At 36.3% G+C, this 17,525-nt stretch overlaps 1 protein-coding gene across 1 annotated transcript in view; it reads left to right on the plus strand.

Moving 5' to 3' along the window:
- RNF17 (ring finger protein 17) overlaps nt 1-17,525 on the plus strand; it is a 174,596-nt gene that overhangs the window by 92,029 nt on the left and 65,042 nt on the right. The window contains exons 20-22 of the mRNA XM_004778233.3: nt 6,902-7,129; nt 7,798-7,948; nt 8,101-8,219. Coding sequence (XP_004778290.1) covers nt 6,902-7,129; nt 7,798-7,948; nt 8,101-8,219 — 498 coding nt within the window. The remainder of the gene's footprint in view (nt 1-6,901; nt 7,130-7,797; nt 7,949-8,100; nt 8,220-17,525) is intronic.

Raw genomic sequence — 17,525 nt, forward strand, 5'->3', positions numbered from 1 at the left:
AAACTCAATTCCACAGTAAGCAAAATAGATTCTAGAAAGAAGAACTCTTTATGACGGTGTAGCAGCTTTCTGCATGAGCAGTGTTCTATAAAATACACAGGGAGCTTTACTAGCTTTTAAAATAAAATTTCCCTGTCTTTTGCACCTCTCCATATATATAAATTTAAATATTAGGGGAGAATTTTCTAGTTACAAATCATAAATTTAGGCAATATTGAAGTCATGTATAATATAACTCTGCCTTAAGCCCCCCAAAAGAGCGTGATAGTTAACTAGAAGAGAAGAAGCATTTCATGATGTGTACTTATATCAAATCACCACAGTGTACGCTTTAAATATCTTACAATTTTATATGTCAGTTATACCCCAGCAAAGCTGTAATTCTTTTTTAATTAGCCATCTAGTGGTCAATATGGTCAACATGCAGTAGAAGATAACATTCATGTGTTAAACTGTGAGCATGCCCTGAATTTTTTATCAGTATTAATATCTTTCCATGGATATATAACCCATATAATCCACCTGCTAGCCAAAAGTCAAAGGTACAGTTCTTGGCCATAGAAACTTGTGTTTCTTTTGAATGACTCTTGGCCAATCTGGATCACTAAAGCTGGCCATGGTAATGTTGACTAAATTCAGAAGTTTTCCATTGCTGCAGTTGTGTTTTAATTAAAATCATAAAGTATTCTCTTACCTCTCATTTAACCAAACCTTTTTTTAAAAAAATCAGGGTCATATAGTTTTAACTACGTTTTTTCCAGTTAACATTAATTTTATAAGACATCAGATTTGGGCATATAATCAATGATGGTTGTTTAGTTTTTTAACAAAAAAGACTAAATACATGTATATGTACTGTTTCTCTGGAAAGAGTCATAAAATTCAAATTTTAAATTTTGAACCATGTACATGTATTACTTTCTCAAAAATTAGTAATATTTATTTTTTAAAAGTCTATTAATGTACCACTTCACACAGACCATGATGGCTGTAATAAAAAAAAATGTGTTGGTGAGAATGTGGAGAGAGGAATATAAACAGTGAAGCACTGTGGAAAACAGCTTGAAGATTCCTTAAAAACTTAAAACATGACCCATAAATTTCATCTTGGATATATTCCCAAAAGAATTGAGAACAGGTACTCAAATGTGTGTACATATATATTCATAAGTGGAACCACCCTGTTTGTCTATCAACAGTTGGATAAACAAATTGTGGTAGATAGACATACAATGGAATATTATTCAGCCTTTAAAAAGTAATTAAATTTAGGGGTTCCTGGGTAGCTCAGTCTTAGGTGTCTAACTCTTGATTTTGGCTCAAGTCATGATCTCAGGGTTGTGAGACTGAGCCCTGAGTTGGGCTCTACCCGGGCATGGTGCCTGCTTAAGATTCTCTCCTTCTCCCTTTGTCCCTCCCCCGCCAAAAATAAAAGAATTAAATTTTGATATAATATTGATACATCTTGAAAACTTTATGCTAAGTGAAATAAGCCAGACACAAAAGGTGAGAGAATGATTCCATTTATATGAAATATTCAGAATAGTTAAATCCACAGAGATGGAACACTGATTGGTGGTTAATAGGAGTTGAGAAAAGAGGATTATGGGTAGCAACTGCTTTAGGGGGATTTTATTTTGGAGTGATAAAAATGTTTTGGAACTATATAGAGGTGTAATGGTTGTGCAACACTGTGAATGTACTAATTGCTACTGGATTGTTCACTTTAAAATACTTTTATGTTATGTGAATCTCACCTCATTTTTTAAAATTTTAAGTTTGATAGCTATATATTCAACTCAAGCTATGTGAAAGTTCCAGCAGACTTTTCTGTATAAATTGATGGGGTCTCAAATTTCATATAAAAATGCAAAATGCATAAAATAGAACAATTTTTTTTTTAATTTTTTATTTTTTATAAACATATATTTTTATCCCCAGGGGTACAGGTCTGTGAATCACCAGGTTTACACACTTCACAGCACTCACCAAATCACATACCCTCCCCAATGTCCATAATCCCACCCCCTTCTCCCAAACCCCCTCCCCCCGGCAACCCTCAGTTTGTTGTGAGATTAAGAGTCACTTATGGTTTGTCTCCCTCCCGATCCCATCTTGTTTCATTTATTCTTCTACCCACTTAAGCCTCCATGTTGCATCACCACTTCCTCATATCAGGGAGATCATATGATAGTTGTCTTTCTCTGCTTGACTTATTTCGCTAAGCATGATACGCTCTAGTTCCATCCATGTTGTTGCAAATGGCAAGATTTCATTTCTTTTGATGGCTGCATAGTATTCCATTGTGTTCGTACTAGAGGTCCTAGCCTCAGCAATCAGACAACAAAAGGAAATTAAAGGCATCCAAATCGGCAAAGAAGAAGTCAAATTATCACTCTTCGCAGATGATATGATACTATATGTGGAAAACCCAAAAGACTGCACTCCAAAACTGCTAGAACTTATACAGGAATTCAGTAAAGTGTCAGGATATAAAATCAATGCACAGAAATCAGTTGCATTTCTCTACACCAACAGCAAGACAGAAGAAAGAGATATTAAGGAGTCAATCCCATTTACAATTGCATCCAAAACCATAAGATACCTAGGAATAAACCTAACTAATAAAATAGAACAATTTTGAAGACAAAGACAAAGTTGGAGGACTTCCACTTCCTAGAATCAGAATTTAATATAAAACTACAACTACCGGGGCGCCTGGGTGGCTCAGTGGGTTAAAGCCTCTGCTTTCAGCTCAGGTCATGATCCCAGGGTCCTGGGATTGAGCCCCACATCGGGCTCTCTGCTCAGCAGGGAGCCTGCTTCCCCCCCACCCCACCTGCCTCTCTGCCTACTTGTGATCTGTCAAATAAATAAATCTTAAAAACAAAACAAAACTGGGACGCCTGGGTGGCTCAGTTGGTTAAGCGGCTGCCTTCAGCTCAGGTCATGATCCCAGCGTCCTGGGATCGAGTCCCACATTGGGCTCCTTGCTCGGCAGGGAGCCTGCTTCTCTCTCTGCCTCTGCCTGCCATTCTGTCTGCCTGTGCTCGCTCGCTCTTTCTCTCTCTCTCTGACAAATAAATAAATAAAATCTTTAAAAAAAAAAAAAACAAAACTACGAAGACAGTGTGGTGCTAACATAAAGATAGACATATAGAAGAATAAATAGAATTGACAGTTGAGAAATAAATCCTTATATTTTTAATTAATTGACTTTTTAAACAAAGGCACAAAGGCAGTTCATTGAAAAAAAGATAGTCTGTTCAACAAATGGTGCTATGACAATTGGATATCCACTAGCAAAAAAAGATGAACATAGCCCTTATCTCACACCATACACAAAGCTCACTCAAAAGGGATTATACTCTTAAGAGCTAAAACAAAACTTCTAGGAGGAAATCTTTAGGACTGTAGACTGGGCAAAGATTTCTTAGATTTGACACCAGAAGCACAATTCATAAAAGAAAATTAGTAATTGATCTTCACCAAAATTCAAAACTAGTGTACGTTGAAAGATACTGTTAAGACAAATAACAGAGTGAGATAAAATATTTGCCAGACATGCCCCATAAAGAATTTGTATCTGGAATTCATAGAACTTCTACAACTTAAGAAAACAAGTAATTCAGCAGCCCAAAAGATGGGCACAAGATAAAAGCAGAAATTTACCAAAGAAAGTGTATAATTGGCTAATAAGTGCATGAAAATATGCTTAACATTATTAGTCATTAGGGAAATGCAAATTAAAACCACGATGAGATACCATTTCTCACCCACTAGAATAGCTGTTACATAAGAGACAGTTACAGATGTTTGTGAGGATGTGGAGTAACCTTTATTGCTGTCATAGAGGTAAGTGATACAGCCTGTTTGGAAAAGGGTTTGTAAGTTTCTCAAGGGGCGCCTGGGTGGCTCAGTGGGTTAAGCCTCTGCCTTTGGCTCAGGTCATGATCCCAGGTTTCTGGGATCAAGCCCTGCATCAGGCTCTCTGCTCAGCAGGGAGACTGCTTCCTCATCTCTCTCTGCCTACTTGTGATATCTCTCTCTGTCAAATAAATAAATAAAATCTTAAAAAAAAAAGTTACACATCAAATTTTCACACAACCCAACAATTCCACTCCTATCTAGGAGAAATGACAACATATGTTCATACACAATTTTATGAGCAAATATTCATAGCATTATTCAGAATATCCCAAAATTGGAAATTCTGTAAATATCCAGTGAGTGGTGAATAGAGAAAGTACTATATGTTCATATAATGGAATACTATTCAGCCATAAAAAATAACAAAGTACTGACACATCTACATCATGGAAAAATCTCAAATTTTAAGCTATATAAAGGAAGTCAGACACAAGAGATTGTATATTATATGATTCCATCTATATGGTATGCCCAGAAAAGGCAAGTCTGTAGTACAAAAAATTTATTAGGAGGTTCCTGGGGCTATGGGTGAGGAGGATTCATGGTAAATGAACAAAGGGGATCTTTTTGGGGAGCAGTGAGAATGTTGTAAAACTGAGTTATAGTTACATCATTTGATAAAGTTAACTAAATATCATTGAACTATATACTTGAAATGGGTGAACTTTTTTGGTAGAAAATATGCCTCAATAAAGTTTATTTTAAGATTTTATTTATTTATTTGACAGATAGAGATCACAAGAAGGCAGAGAGAGGAGGAAACAGGCTTCCCACTGAGCAGAGAGCCTGATGCAGGGCTCGATCCCAGGACCCCGGGATCATGACCTGAACCGAAGGCACCCACCTGCCACCCAGGTGCCCCAATAAAGTTGTTTTAAAAAATCCATGGGATGCCTGGATGGCTCAGTCGGTTAAGCTGCTGCCTTCAGCTCAGGTCATGATCCCAGGATCCTGAGATAGAGTCCCATGTGGGGCTCCTTGCTCAGCAGGGAGCCTGCTTCTCTCTCTGCCTCTGCTTGCTTATGCTTTCTCTCTCTGTCTCTGACAAATAAATAAATACATAAAATCTTTTAAAAAAATAAAATAAAATAATAAAAAATAAAAAGTCCATTAGCAGGCGCCTGGGTGGCTCAGTTGGTTAAGGATCGAGTCCCACACTGGGCTGCCTGCTCTGCAGAGAGCCTGCTTTTCCCTCTCCCTCTGCCTGCTGCTCTGCCTACTTGTGCTCTTTTTCTCTCTGTCAAATAAATAAATAAAATCTTTACAAAAAATTTTTTAGAAGTCCATTAGCTAGTTTTCTCTTCCCATTGTTTGATTATATAAGCAAGAGGTATTTATAGGCCTACATGTTAAATTGTAGCAAATGGTATATCCAGTGATGAATAAGGATGGTTTGTGCCTTCAAGGAGCTTAGAGTATGTAGTAGAGATGGTCAAGCTTACCTTTCAGTGTGATAAGGACTCTGTTAAGTGTAGTCACAGTATTGTGGGATTGTTAGAGGGTTTACCACTGGAGATTTCACCTAAACTGAATTCTGTAGTACAACTGGGAGTGAAAGCCTATACACAGGGAAAATGTAATGTGTTTAGGCATTGTTAGTACAGTTAGTACAGTCTCACAGCTGGTAGACAGGAAAAAAGGTAATAGTGGCAGGTAAGACAAGAGATCAAACTGGAGAGAAATGCACAGACCAGATAATTACAGAACCTTGATCACTAAGAAGGAAAAGTACTTTTCAAACACTTCTGTGTGTTTGAACTTTATCACTTCAGGAAGGAGGATTAGCAGACTGATTTTAAGCAGAGGACTGGGAGGAGATTTGGGTTTTAGAAATCTCTCTCTGACTGCAAGTCTTAAAAATAAAGTGTTGGGCTGTAAGTGAGTACTGTAAGCTATTGAAGTAATAGTTACTTGGTGATAGAAAAATGGGTAGATTATGAAACATTATGGAAGTGACTATTACAAGACCTTGCTACTGATTGTAGGTAAGGAAGAGGAGGGGTCAAGATTGACTTTCAGAACTAATAACTATAACCACCTAATATCTGGGGATACTGTTCCTGGAGAACAAGGAACAGTAGAGTGGGGAGCAGGTCTGGGGGAGGAAATGGGTGTGATGGCTTTGGACATGTGCTTGAGGTGTTTTTGGTATGTTAAAGCAGAGGCATGTTAAAGCAAAGGGGGATAACTTCAATTGGCAAACAACTGTGCAGTGGCCAGAGGACTGTCAGTCACGCACTGTAGTGGTTTATTTGCATAGTAGCGGAAGCACATGATAAAGAGTGGGAAGCAGATACAGCAGTAGCTAAGGAAATGGATGAGGCTGCACAAGGGGTAAGAAAAGTCCAGGCATGTATACTCACTTCCGAATGGTGCCACTTTTGTGCTCAGCAAAGGCAAATCCAGGTTTCATGGGCGAGCCTAAAGAGCCCCCCTTAAAGAAAAGGAATACAGAGTTTTAACTATAGAACTAAATAAGCAAAAGTAATATTTACATAGACTGATAAAAGAAATCCCAACAAATAACAGATTTTCAAAAGTTGACAAATACTACAAACGTTACAAAATTCAGAGTCATCACAAAATACTTTCTTATTACACTTTTTATCTATATATAAACCACCATTTGAAATGCCAGATTTTGTGAAAAATTATGAATAATTCCTGTATTCTTTTTTTCTGTTTTTTTTTTATTCTTTGTGAGTACAAAATGTCAATGGGAAATGATGAAATTATAAGCAAACTTGGTATTTTAAACTGTTTTTAAAATAGAAAATTTGGCTTTTGGGGGATTTAGTCTTACATTGGTAGTATTTAACCCTTTTAAAAAAAAGACTTAAACTGCGGTTAATATCAAAACTGGGAAGCAGTGAATAATAGCTAAAATTTGTTCATCACTAGATCTAAACAAATACAAATATAAATATTTTCTTAGCTGCTCTTTTTGCTAATGGGTTTTGTTATTTTCTAGATATACCCTCAAGGATAATTGCAAAAAGCATATTGAAGTATGGGATCCTTCTCCAGAAGAAATTATTTCAAATGAAGTAAACAGCTTAAATCCTGTGTCTGTAAGATCTCTACCTAATGAGAATCTCCAATCACTTTATAATAAGGAACTGCCTGTACATATCTGTAATGTGATATCTCCTGAGAAGATTTATGTTCAGTGGTTATTAACAGAAAACTTACTTAATAGGTATATAAGGAAAACATATTACCTATGGGATTTTCCCTATATTTTGTTTCAAAGATCTAGAAATCATAAAGGTGGACTTTTAAAAACAAAATTATTTCAGCTAAACAGTTATTTTAAAACTAGTTAAACATATACAAGTAGTATCTTTACTAGTTATTTTCACTGTATTAGAATTAGTCATTCTACAAATACCTAATTGGGCATAACCCGTATTCTAGGTGTGGGGGATATGGTGGTAAAAATATTTACATGTCTTTGCTGTCTTGGAGCTTAAATTCTGGTAGAGGGAGAGACAGTGGACAAATAAAATAGTTAATGTAACAGATGATGATAAAGACAATAGAGAAAAAGCAGTTGGGAAAGAAGGCAATTTTGGATAATCAGGAAGGACCTCAAGAAAACAGTTGCCATTGTAATGGATCCTGAATAAAGGGAGTAAGTAAACCATGAGGCTATCTGGGGGGAAATATCTCAGGCAGAGGGAAGAGCTAGTTCAGAGATCCTGCAGTGGAAATATACTTGGGTATTCAAGGAAGAACAAAATATCCAGTTTGGGCAAAGAGGGATAATAGAAGATATGTAGTTGGAGCATTATATTATTGTAAGAAATATTATAGCATTATATGTTGTAAGAAAAGTTTTAAACGTTAAATTTTTTCTTTATATAGTTTAGAAGAAAAGATGATTGCTGCTTATGAAAACTCAAAGTGGGAACCTATTAAATGGGAAAACGATATGCACTGTGCTGTTAGGATCCCTGATAAAAATCAGTGGCGAAGAGGCCAGATCATCAGAATGGTTACAGACACACTGGTAGAGGTAATTGAAGAGTTAAAAATAGTAACTGAAGGTGAATGCATTCAATATTTTTATCCTGAAATTTTTTAGTCTCATTTTTATTATGTTATTCAGTGGCAAAATATATTTTGAAATATTGTCTTTCCACAGACTAAAAGTTATTGCTTTCATAGGTCTTGCTGTATGATGTGGGTGTTGAACTAGTCGTGAATATTACGTGTTTACGAGAACTTCAAGAAAACCTAAGGACAATGGGAAGATTATCTTTGGAATGTTCTCTTGTTGACATAAGGTAGTTATTCACTGAATAATTTTTCTCACTATTGAATAATTGTATATCTTTTTGGTTTTGGATAGGTTCTTGTCAGTTTTCATATTACTAACATTCTGAAATTTCATAAATCTAGTTAATTTCGAGGTTTTAAGAAAAGGGAAAAAAATTTGGAGCACATAAATTTTAGTGGTACTAAGGAATGGAGATAGGTCAGTATGATTGGTATCTAAATAGAATTCAAAGTGTTAAATATTAAAAAACTTGAGGGACATAGGCAGATAGAAATAATGTGTATTTCATAAGCTTAGCATTGCATGGAAAGCCAAAAATATGTAAATTACAAAAAAAATGAATTAAGATTCTGGGAAAGTGGGGCACCTGGGTGGCTCAGTTGTTATGCATCTGCCTTTGGCTCAGGTCATGATCCCAGGGTCCTGGGATCCAGGCCTGCATCAGATCAGGCTCCCTGCTTGGCAGGAAGCCTCCCTCTCACATTCCCCCTGTTTGTGTTCCTTCTCTCACTGTGTCTCTCTCTGTCAAATAAATAAATAAAAATCTTTAAAAAAAAAATTCTGGGAAAGTGGCATTAATTAGTTTTTGAGTCTAGTAGAATTCTACCATAAACATAGAGCAACTTGGATAGCAAAACTGAAGACTGCACAGTCTTTACAATAAAAGTGAGCAACTAGGTTTCCCTCTCTAAGCCTCCAGATACAAACAGGTGTGGCATACCATGCCCTTATGCGCCCTTTTGGTTACCAGTATTTGTATGGAAGGAAGGAAGGAAGGCTGACTGAAAGTAGTATTTCGCTGGAGCATGCAAGCCAGTCTGAGAACAGCAACCAAGACTGTTGCTGTTCAACCAAGATGCAAGATGCTCTTCAGAGCTGGATGCTAAAACATAATGTGCCAGAATTTCATGGTACTGGAGCTGTAGCCATATAACCTTTGGAAGTATTCCATGACCTCACACCGAGTAGAAACTCTTAGGAATAGAGCCTGATTTTAGCAAATCAGACAATGGGGCAAAGGAAAGAAAAGATGCAGACAAAAGTAGGGGAGAGGAACAAGATATCAAAATATGAGGCAATATTTTCTGTCATTTGGGGAAAACAGCCAGAGAATTCTAGAGCCATGAAGCTAGGAAAGCAATTGTGATCCACCTCTTCCTTCTAAAAACACAGATTTTTTAAAAAGATTTTATTTATTTATTTGAGAGAGAGAATATGAGAGGAGAGAGGGTCAGAGGGGGAAGCAGACTCCCCACTGAGAAGGGAGCCCTTTGTGGGACTTGATCCAGGACATGACTTGAGCTGAAGCCAGTTGGTTAACCAACCGAGCCACCCAGGCACCCAAGCGCAGGAAATTTTATTTCACTTAAAACGTGAGCAAAAGAAAGAATTACAGTCAAATTCTATACAAACTATTAGAAGTAAAAAGAATAAAAAGCCAGATAATAACCCTACAGGCAATAGAACCCCACCAAAAAGGCATGCTCACAAAATAATAAAACTGTAAATTTCAAAATGAGCTTAAAAATTTAGAAAATTATAGACACTGAAGAACAACATAAAACAAAATTATAAAAACTCAGAAATAAGATTGATTACAGAAGAAGTAAATTTGAAATGAGAAATGACAACACTCAAAAAAGAGAAATAAAATTTAAAAATCATATCAGAAATACAGACCAAACTAGAAAAAAGCACAAAAGCTAATACACAATAGATAATGCCTTAAGAGAAATAGAAGATAGAGGGGTACCTGGGTGGTTCAGCTGGTTAAACATCTACCTTCTGCTCAGGTCATGATCCCAAGGTCCTGGGATGGAACCCCAAGCCAGGCTCCCTGCTCAGCAGGAAGCCTGCTTCTCCTTTTCCCTCTGCCTGTCCCTCCCTCTCCTTGTGCGCATGTGCGTGCTCGCTCTCTCTCTCTCTCTCTCTCTCTCGCTCTCTCTGTCTGTCTGTCAAATAAAGAAATAGAAAGGAGGACAAAGTTTTAAAATTAAAAAGAACAAAAATCCAAAAGATTTAAAAACAAAAGATCTCTAAAATTTTAAAAAGCCTCAACATATGTGTAATAGGAATCTCAGAGAAGAAAATAAAAAGAAATAGAACAAAATAAATACTAAAAACTACGATTCAAGAAAGTGTTCCCAAAATAAAAGATTACTTAGAACTATGTATAAAAGAGCACCCTGCATGTCTTGGAAAATTAATTCAGGAAAGCTGACACTCAGAGATTAGTAAAATTATTAATTTATAAGAGGAAGAAGATCAAACCTTAATGTCAGATGGCACTCCACTGGAGAAACATTTTTTAAATACTAAAAGAAAATGGCAAGGTATGGGTTTTATATTCACCCAAACTGACCTTTAGGTATAAAGATTACAGACAAACTAGGAACCACTCCTGAGGAATCTATAAGAGAACAAACTTTATTTAATCAACAGTAAGCGAGAGAGTTTGACATAAGAACTGGTGGTGTTACATTTATTTTTACTTAAAGAACAGAGACTAAAATGGTCATTGTTAGGGAAGCAGCATTGAATGGAAAGTAGATATGGCACAGTTTCAAAAATAATGTAGGGAGATACAAAGTAAAGTATTCATGGAAAGTTGAATAAGTTTGCCTTTTGCCTTATTAACTAGGAGTGAGGATTTCCAATAAGATAGTGGGGGAAAGTTGTTAATAGTATTGATTTAACATGGGAACTATGTTAATATTTTATATAAATATTATATATGTTAAATATTTCATAAAATATTTCATATAAACACATATTAGTAAAACCAGTAAGGAAAATGTAATTCTAGTCTCAGAGAAATTTCTTCAAATGACCTTTTTTTTTTTTAAGGGAGGGGTTGGGGAAAGTGGATTGCAGCAGGGAAGAGGGACAGAGAGAGGTTCTCAGGCAGGCTCCACACCCAGCTCAGAGCATGACACACCAACATTTCACAACCCTGAGATCATGACCTAAGCTGAAATTGAGAGTTGGACTCTTAACTGGCTGAGCCAACTAGGAGCCCTTTTTTCAAATGACTTTAAAACATAAAATGCTGTCTGTACATCCCTACCAGAATATATCCTAAGGACAAAAAAAAAACTTCTCCCCTCAAAAAATTAACTGTTTTTTTCATTCTCCCAAAGTTGGTTGTAGTGTTACTGAAACTACTCTGTGTGTATTGTGGGATAAGTCAAAATTACAATTATGTATGTAATATTGAGACCTGGTATGATTGATACATAATAAAGATGTTAAGATTAAGGTTAATTTACCTTTTACTTCTGATTTTGAATCAGAATTATATCTAGAAACTCATTTTATATTTTAATTATCAAAAATACATATCTGAAGGACCTAGTAGCAATGGCCTGTGCTGGTTTGTAAATTGTGGTCTCCAAATCCCATTTCCCAATAAAAGAAATTAGAGCTCTTTGGGACACTGTCTGATTCCAGATCTTGGACAGGAAATTTCATACCGTATGAACCTAGAATATCTTGTCATAGCAAAAAACAAAGCTATAAAAAAATTGAGGTTATGACAAAAAGACTCAGTAGCCTATCTGAATAAACTTCCATTGACCAAATAAGGGACTTTAGCATTAGTAGGATAATTGTAATGCGGTAAAGCAATTGACATATTTTAAATCCCTAAGTTCATAAAGTGACTTTAAAAATCTTAAACAGGATTTTTTTTTCACAGGATTCTAGGGAACTATCTCACTATTCCAAAACAGGTGAATAAGGAAAATGAAAATTTGTCTTGCTTTTCCTATACTATCTGTACCTCAGTATAATCAAATAGTTGGCAAGGGGAAGTTGTTCTTTTTAAGTATTCCAAATAACAAAAGAAGAATGATTTCACTAGAATTGTATCATTTTACAACCCTAATAAGGAGTCTAGGCAATGATTGTCAGTGGCTATTAACATAACAAAATGAGAATTGGGCATTATGTGCTTCTTGATGGAAATACACAGCATAGACTATAAATACTATTGCTGAAAAAGTAGAAACCTGAACCTGATCAATACTGCATACCTAACTATGATTTTAAAGGAAACTCAAGGGACAGAGGAACATATTAAACACCATGGGAATGCCATCAGCTAAATCCAGGCATGGAAACTATAGAACAAATGACTCTATTTCTCTAACAGAAAATTGTAGGGAAAAAATTCAAAATAATGATTTGAAACCTCACAAAAACATAAATGCTATCTGAATGGTTGATATTAAGAAATTTTTTTAGGTGTATTAATGTACTGTGGTTAGGTTTGTTTAAACAGACTTTTATTGAAGCGTAATTGTTATACAATACAATATTCATTTCAGGTGTACCATATAGTGATTTGATATTTATATACATTACAAAATGGTCACCACAATAAGTCATTTGTTCTTGGTACCATTTGTTACCATACAAAGTTGTTACAGTCTCTGTCTTATTTATTTTATAACTGGAGAATTACACCTCTTCATCCCCTTCACCTATTTCATACATTTCCCCTCTGGCAGCTACCAGTTTGTTCTCTGTATCTGAGTCTGTTTGTTTATCCATTTGTTGTTTAGACTCCACATATAAATGAAATCATATGTCTTTCTCTGTCTGACTTATTTTACTTAGCATAGTATCATCTAGGTCTACCCTTGTTGTTACAGGTGGCAAGATCTCATTCTTTTTATGGCTTAGTAATATTCCATAGTATGTGTATGCCAAATCTTCATCCATTCAGCTGTCAGTGGATATTTGGGTTACTTTCATGTTTTGGATATTGTAAATAATGCTGCCATAAACATAGGGGTGCATATATCTTTTTGAATTAGTGTTTTTGGGATTCTTCAAGTAAATACCTAGTAGTGGAATTATTGCATCTTACGGTAGTTCTATTTTTAATTTATTAAGGAGCCTCCATACTGTTTTCCACAGTAGCTGTGCCAGTTTGCATTCCCACCAACCATGCACAAAAGTTCCTTTTTCTCCACATTCTCACCAACATGCTATTCTTACGGGGGTTTTTATATGTTATTTGTGCATTTATTTTTAAAGGTGTTTTTTTTCCAAGTTTTGGGTAGTTAACAGTGTAATATTAGTTTCAGGTGTACAAAATGGTGATTTCAACACCTGGTGCTCATCAAAAGTGCTTGTGTTTTTTGTTATAGCCATTCTGACAGGTGTGAAGTGATAGCTCATTGTGCTTTTGATTTACATTTCTCTGATGATTAGTAATGCTGCCCATCTTTTCATGTCTGTTGACCATCTGGATGTCTTCTTTGGAGAAATGTCTTTCATGTCTTCTGCCCACTTTTAACTGGATTATTTGTTTTTTGGATGTTGAGTTTTATACGTTCTTTATGTATTTTGGATGCTAACCCTTTATTGGCTATATCATTTGCAAATACCTTCTCCCATTCAGTAGATTGTCTTTTTGTTTTGCTGGTTGTTTCCTTTGCCACACAAAAGCTTTTTATTTTGATGTAATTCCCAGTAGTTTATTTTTGTTTTTGCTTCTCTTGCCTCACGAGGTGTACCTAGAAAAATGTTGCTATGGCCAATGTCAGAGAAATTACTGCCTGTGTTCTCTTTTAGGATTTTTATGGTTCACATCTCATTTAGTTCATTTTTTCTAAAAAGACCTACAGATGGGCAAACCACAATAGGATATCACCTCACACATGTTACAATAGCTCTTCTCAAATAGACAAGAAATAACAAATGTTGGTGAGGATGTAGGAAAAAGGGAAACCTAGTGCACTGTTGGTTGGAATATAAAGTGGTGCAGTCCCTGTGGAAAACACTACAGGGGTTCCTCAGAAATTTAAAACAAAACCACTATATGGTCCAGCAGTTCCACCTCTAGGTATTTATCAAAAACAAAACAAAACAAAAAACAGAAACACTGGTTCAAAAAGACATATACATCCCTGTGTTCATTTCAGCATTATTTACAATAGCCAAGATGTGAAAGCAAGCTCACTGTCAACCAACAGATGAATGCATAAAGATGTGTGAGGTGATACCCCATTGTACCAGGGTAATTCTGGCCTTGTAGAATGAATTTGGAAACATTCCTTCCTTTTTAACTTTTAAAATAGTTCAAGGGTAAGTATTACCTTTTCCTTAAATGTTTAGTCTAATTCACCTGTGAGACCATCTGGTCCTGGACTTTTGTTTGTTAGGAGGTTTTTTTTGTTTTTTTGGTTTTTTTTGGTTTATTTTTTATTTCTTTTGGCTTCTTTTTTTTTTTTTTTTTTTTTTTTTTTATAAACATATATTTTTATCCCCAGGGGTACAGGTCTGTGAATCACCAGGTTTACACACTTCACAGCACTCACCAAAGCACATACCCTCCCCAATGTCCATAATCCCACCCCCTTCTCCCAAACCCCCTCCCCCCGGCAACCCTCAGTTTGTTTTGTGAGATTAAGAGTCACTTATGGTTTGTCTCCCTCCCAATCCCATCTTGTTTCATTGATTCTTCTTCTACCCACTTAAGCCTCCATGTTGCATCACCACTTCCTCATATCAGGGAGATCATATGATAGTTGTCTTTCTCTGCTTGACTTATTTCGCTAAGCATGATACGCTCTAGTTCCATCCATGTTGTTGCAAATGGCAAGATTTCATTTCTTTTGATGGCTGCATAGTATTCCATTGTGTATATATACCACATCTTCTTGATCCATTCATCTGTTGATGGACATCTAGGTTCTTTCCATAGTTTGGCTATTGTGGACATTGCTGCTATAAACATTCGGGTGCATGTGTCCCTTTGGATCACTACATTTGTATCTTTAGGGTAAATACCCAATAGTGCAATTGCTGGGTCATAGGGCAGTTCTATTTTCAACATTTTGAGGAACCTCCATGCTGTTTTCCAGAGTGGCTGCACCAGCTTGCATTCCCACCAACAGTGTAGGAGGGTTCCCCTTTCTCCGCATCCTCGCCAGCATCTGTCATTTCCTGACTTGTTGATTTTAGCCATTCTGACTGGTGTGAGGTGATATCTCATTGTGGTTTTGATTTGTATTTCCCTGATGCCGAGTGATATGGAGCACTTTTTCATGTGTCTGTTCGCCATCTGGATGTCTTCTTTGCAGAAATGTCTGTTCATGTCTTCTGCCCATTTCTTGATTGGATTATTTGTTCTTTGGGTGTTGAGTTTGCTAAGTTCTTTATAGATTCTGGACACTAGTCCTTTATCTGATATGTCGTTTGCAAATATCTTCTCCCATTCTGTCAGTTGTCTTTTGATTTTGTTAACTGTTTCCTTTGCTGTGCAAAAGCTTTTGATCTTGATGAAATCCCAGTAGTTCATTTTTTCCCTTGCTTCCCTTGCCTTTTGCGTTGTTCCTAGGAAGATGTTGCTGCGGCCGAGGTCGAAGAGGTTGCTGCCCGTGTTCTCCTCAAGGATTTTGATGGATTCCTTTCGTACATTGAGGTCCTTCATCCATTTTGAGTCTATTTTTGTGTGTGGTGTAAGGAAATGGTCCAATTTCATTTTTCTGCATGTGGCTGTCCAATTTTCCCAGCACCATTTATTGAAAAGGCTGTCTTTTTTCCATTGGACATTCTTTCCTGCTTTGTCGAAGATTAGTTGACCATAGATTTGAGGGTCTATTTCTGGGCTCTCTATTCTGTTCCATTGATCTATGTGTCTGTTTTTGTGCCAGTACCATGCTGTCTTGATGATGACAGCTTTGTAATAGAGCCTGAAGTCCGGAATTGTGATGCCACCAACGTTGGCTTTCTTTTTCAATATCCCTTTGGCTATTCGAGGTCTTTTCTGGTTCCATATAAATTTTAGAATTATTTGTTCCATTTCTTTGAAAAAGATGGATGGTACTTTGATAGGAATTGCATTAAATGTGTAGATTGCTTTAGGTAGCATAGACATTTTCACAATATTTATTCTTCCAATCCAGGAGCATGGAACATTTTTTCCATTTCTTTGTGTCTTCCTCAATTTCTTTCATGAGTACTTTATAGTTTTCTGAGTATAGATTCTGTGTCTCTTTGGTTAGGTTTATTCCTAGGTATCTTATGGTTTTGGATGCAATTGTAAATGGGATTGACTCCTTAATATCTCTTTCTTCTGTCTTGCTGTTGGTGTAGAGAAATGCAACTGATTTCTGTGCATTGATTTTATATCCTGACACTTTACTGAATTCCTGTATAAGTTCTAGCAGTTTTGGAGTGGAGTCTTTTGGGTTTTCCACATATAGTATCATATCATCTGCGAAGAGTGATAATTTGACTTCTTCTTTGCCGATTTGGATGCCTTTAATTTCCTTTTGTTGTCTGATTGCTGAGGCTAGGACCTCTAGTACGATGTTGAATAGCAGTGGTGATAATGGACATCCCTGCCGTGTTCCTGACCTTAGCGGAAAAGCTTTCAGTTTTTCTCCATTGAGAATGATATTTGCGGTGGGTTTTTCATAGATGGCTTTGATGATATTGAGGTATGTGCCCTCTATCCCTACACTTTGAAGAGTTTTGATCAGGAAGGGATGTTGTACTTTGTCAAATGCTTTTTCAGCATCTATTGAGAGTATCATATGGTTCTTGTTCTTTCTTTTATTGATGTGTTGTATCACATTGACTGATTTGCGGATGTTGAACCAACCTTGCAGCCCTGGAATAAATCCCACTTGGTCGTGGTGAATAATCTTTTTAATGTACTGTTGAATCCTATTGGCTAGTATTTTGTTGAGTATTTTCGCATCTGTGTTCATCAAGGATATCGGTCTATAGCTCTCTTTTTTGGTGGGATCCTTGTCTGGTTTTTGGATCAAGGTGATGCTGGCCTCATAAAATGAGTTTGGAAGTTTTCCTTCCATTTCTATTTTTTGGAACAGTTTCAGGAGAATAGGAATTAGTTCTTCTTTAAATGTTTGGTAGAATTCCCCCGGGAAGCCGTCTAGCCCTGGGCTTTTGTTTGTTTGGAGATTTTTAATGACTGTTTCAATCTCCTTACTGGTTATGGGTCTGTTCAGGCTTTCTATTTCTTCCTGGTTCAGTTGTGGTAGTTTATATGTTTCTAGGAATGCATCCATTTCTTCCAGATTGTCAAATTTGTTGGCGTAGAGTTGCTCATAGTATGTTCTTATAATAGTTTGTATTTCTTTGGTGTTAGTTGTGATCTCTCCTCTTTCATTCATGATTTTATTTATTTGGGTCCTTTCTCTTTTCTTTTTGATAAGTCGGGCCAGGGGTTTATCAATTTTATTAATTCTTTCAAAGAACCAGCTCCTAGTTTCGTTGATTTGTTCTATTGTTTTTTTGGTTTCTATTTCATTGATTTCTGCTCTGATCTTTA

The sequence above is a fragment of the Mustela putorius genome, unplaced genomic scaffold, assembly GCF_011764305.1.
Source record: "Mustela putorius furo isolate JIRA1106 unplaced genomic scaffold, ASM1176430v1.1 tig00004035_pilon_pilon_pilon, whole genome shotgun sequence".
Taxonomy (NCBI): domain Eukaryota; kingdom Metazoa; phylum Chordata; class Mammalia; order Carnivora; family Mustelidae; genus Mustela; species Mustela putorius.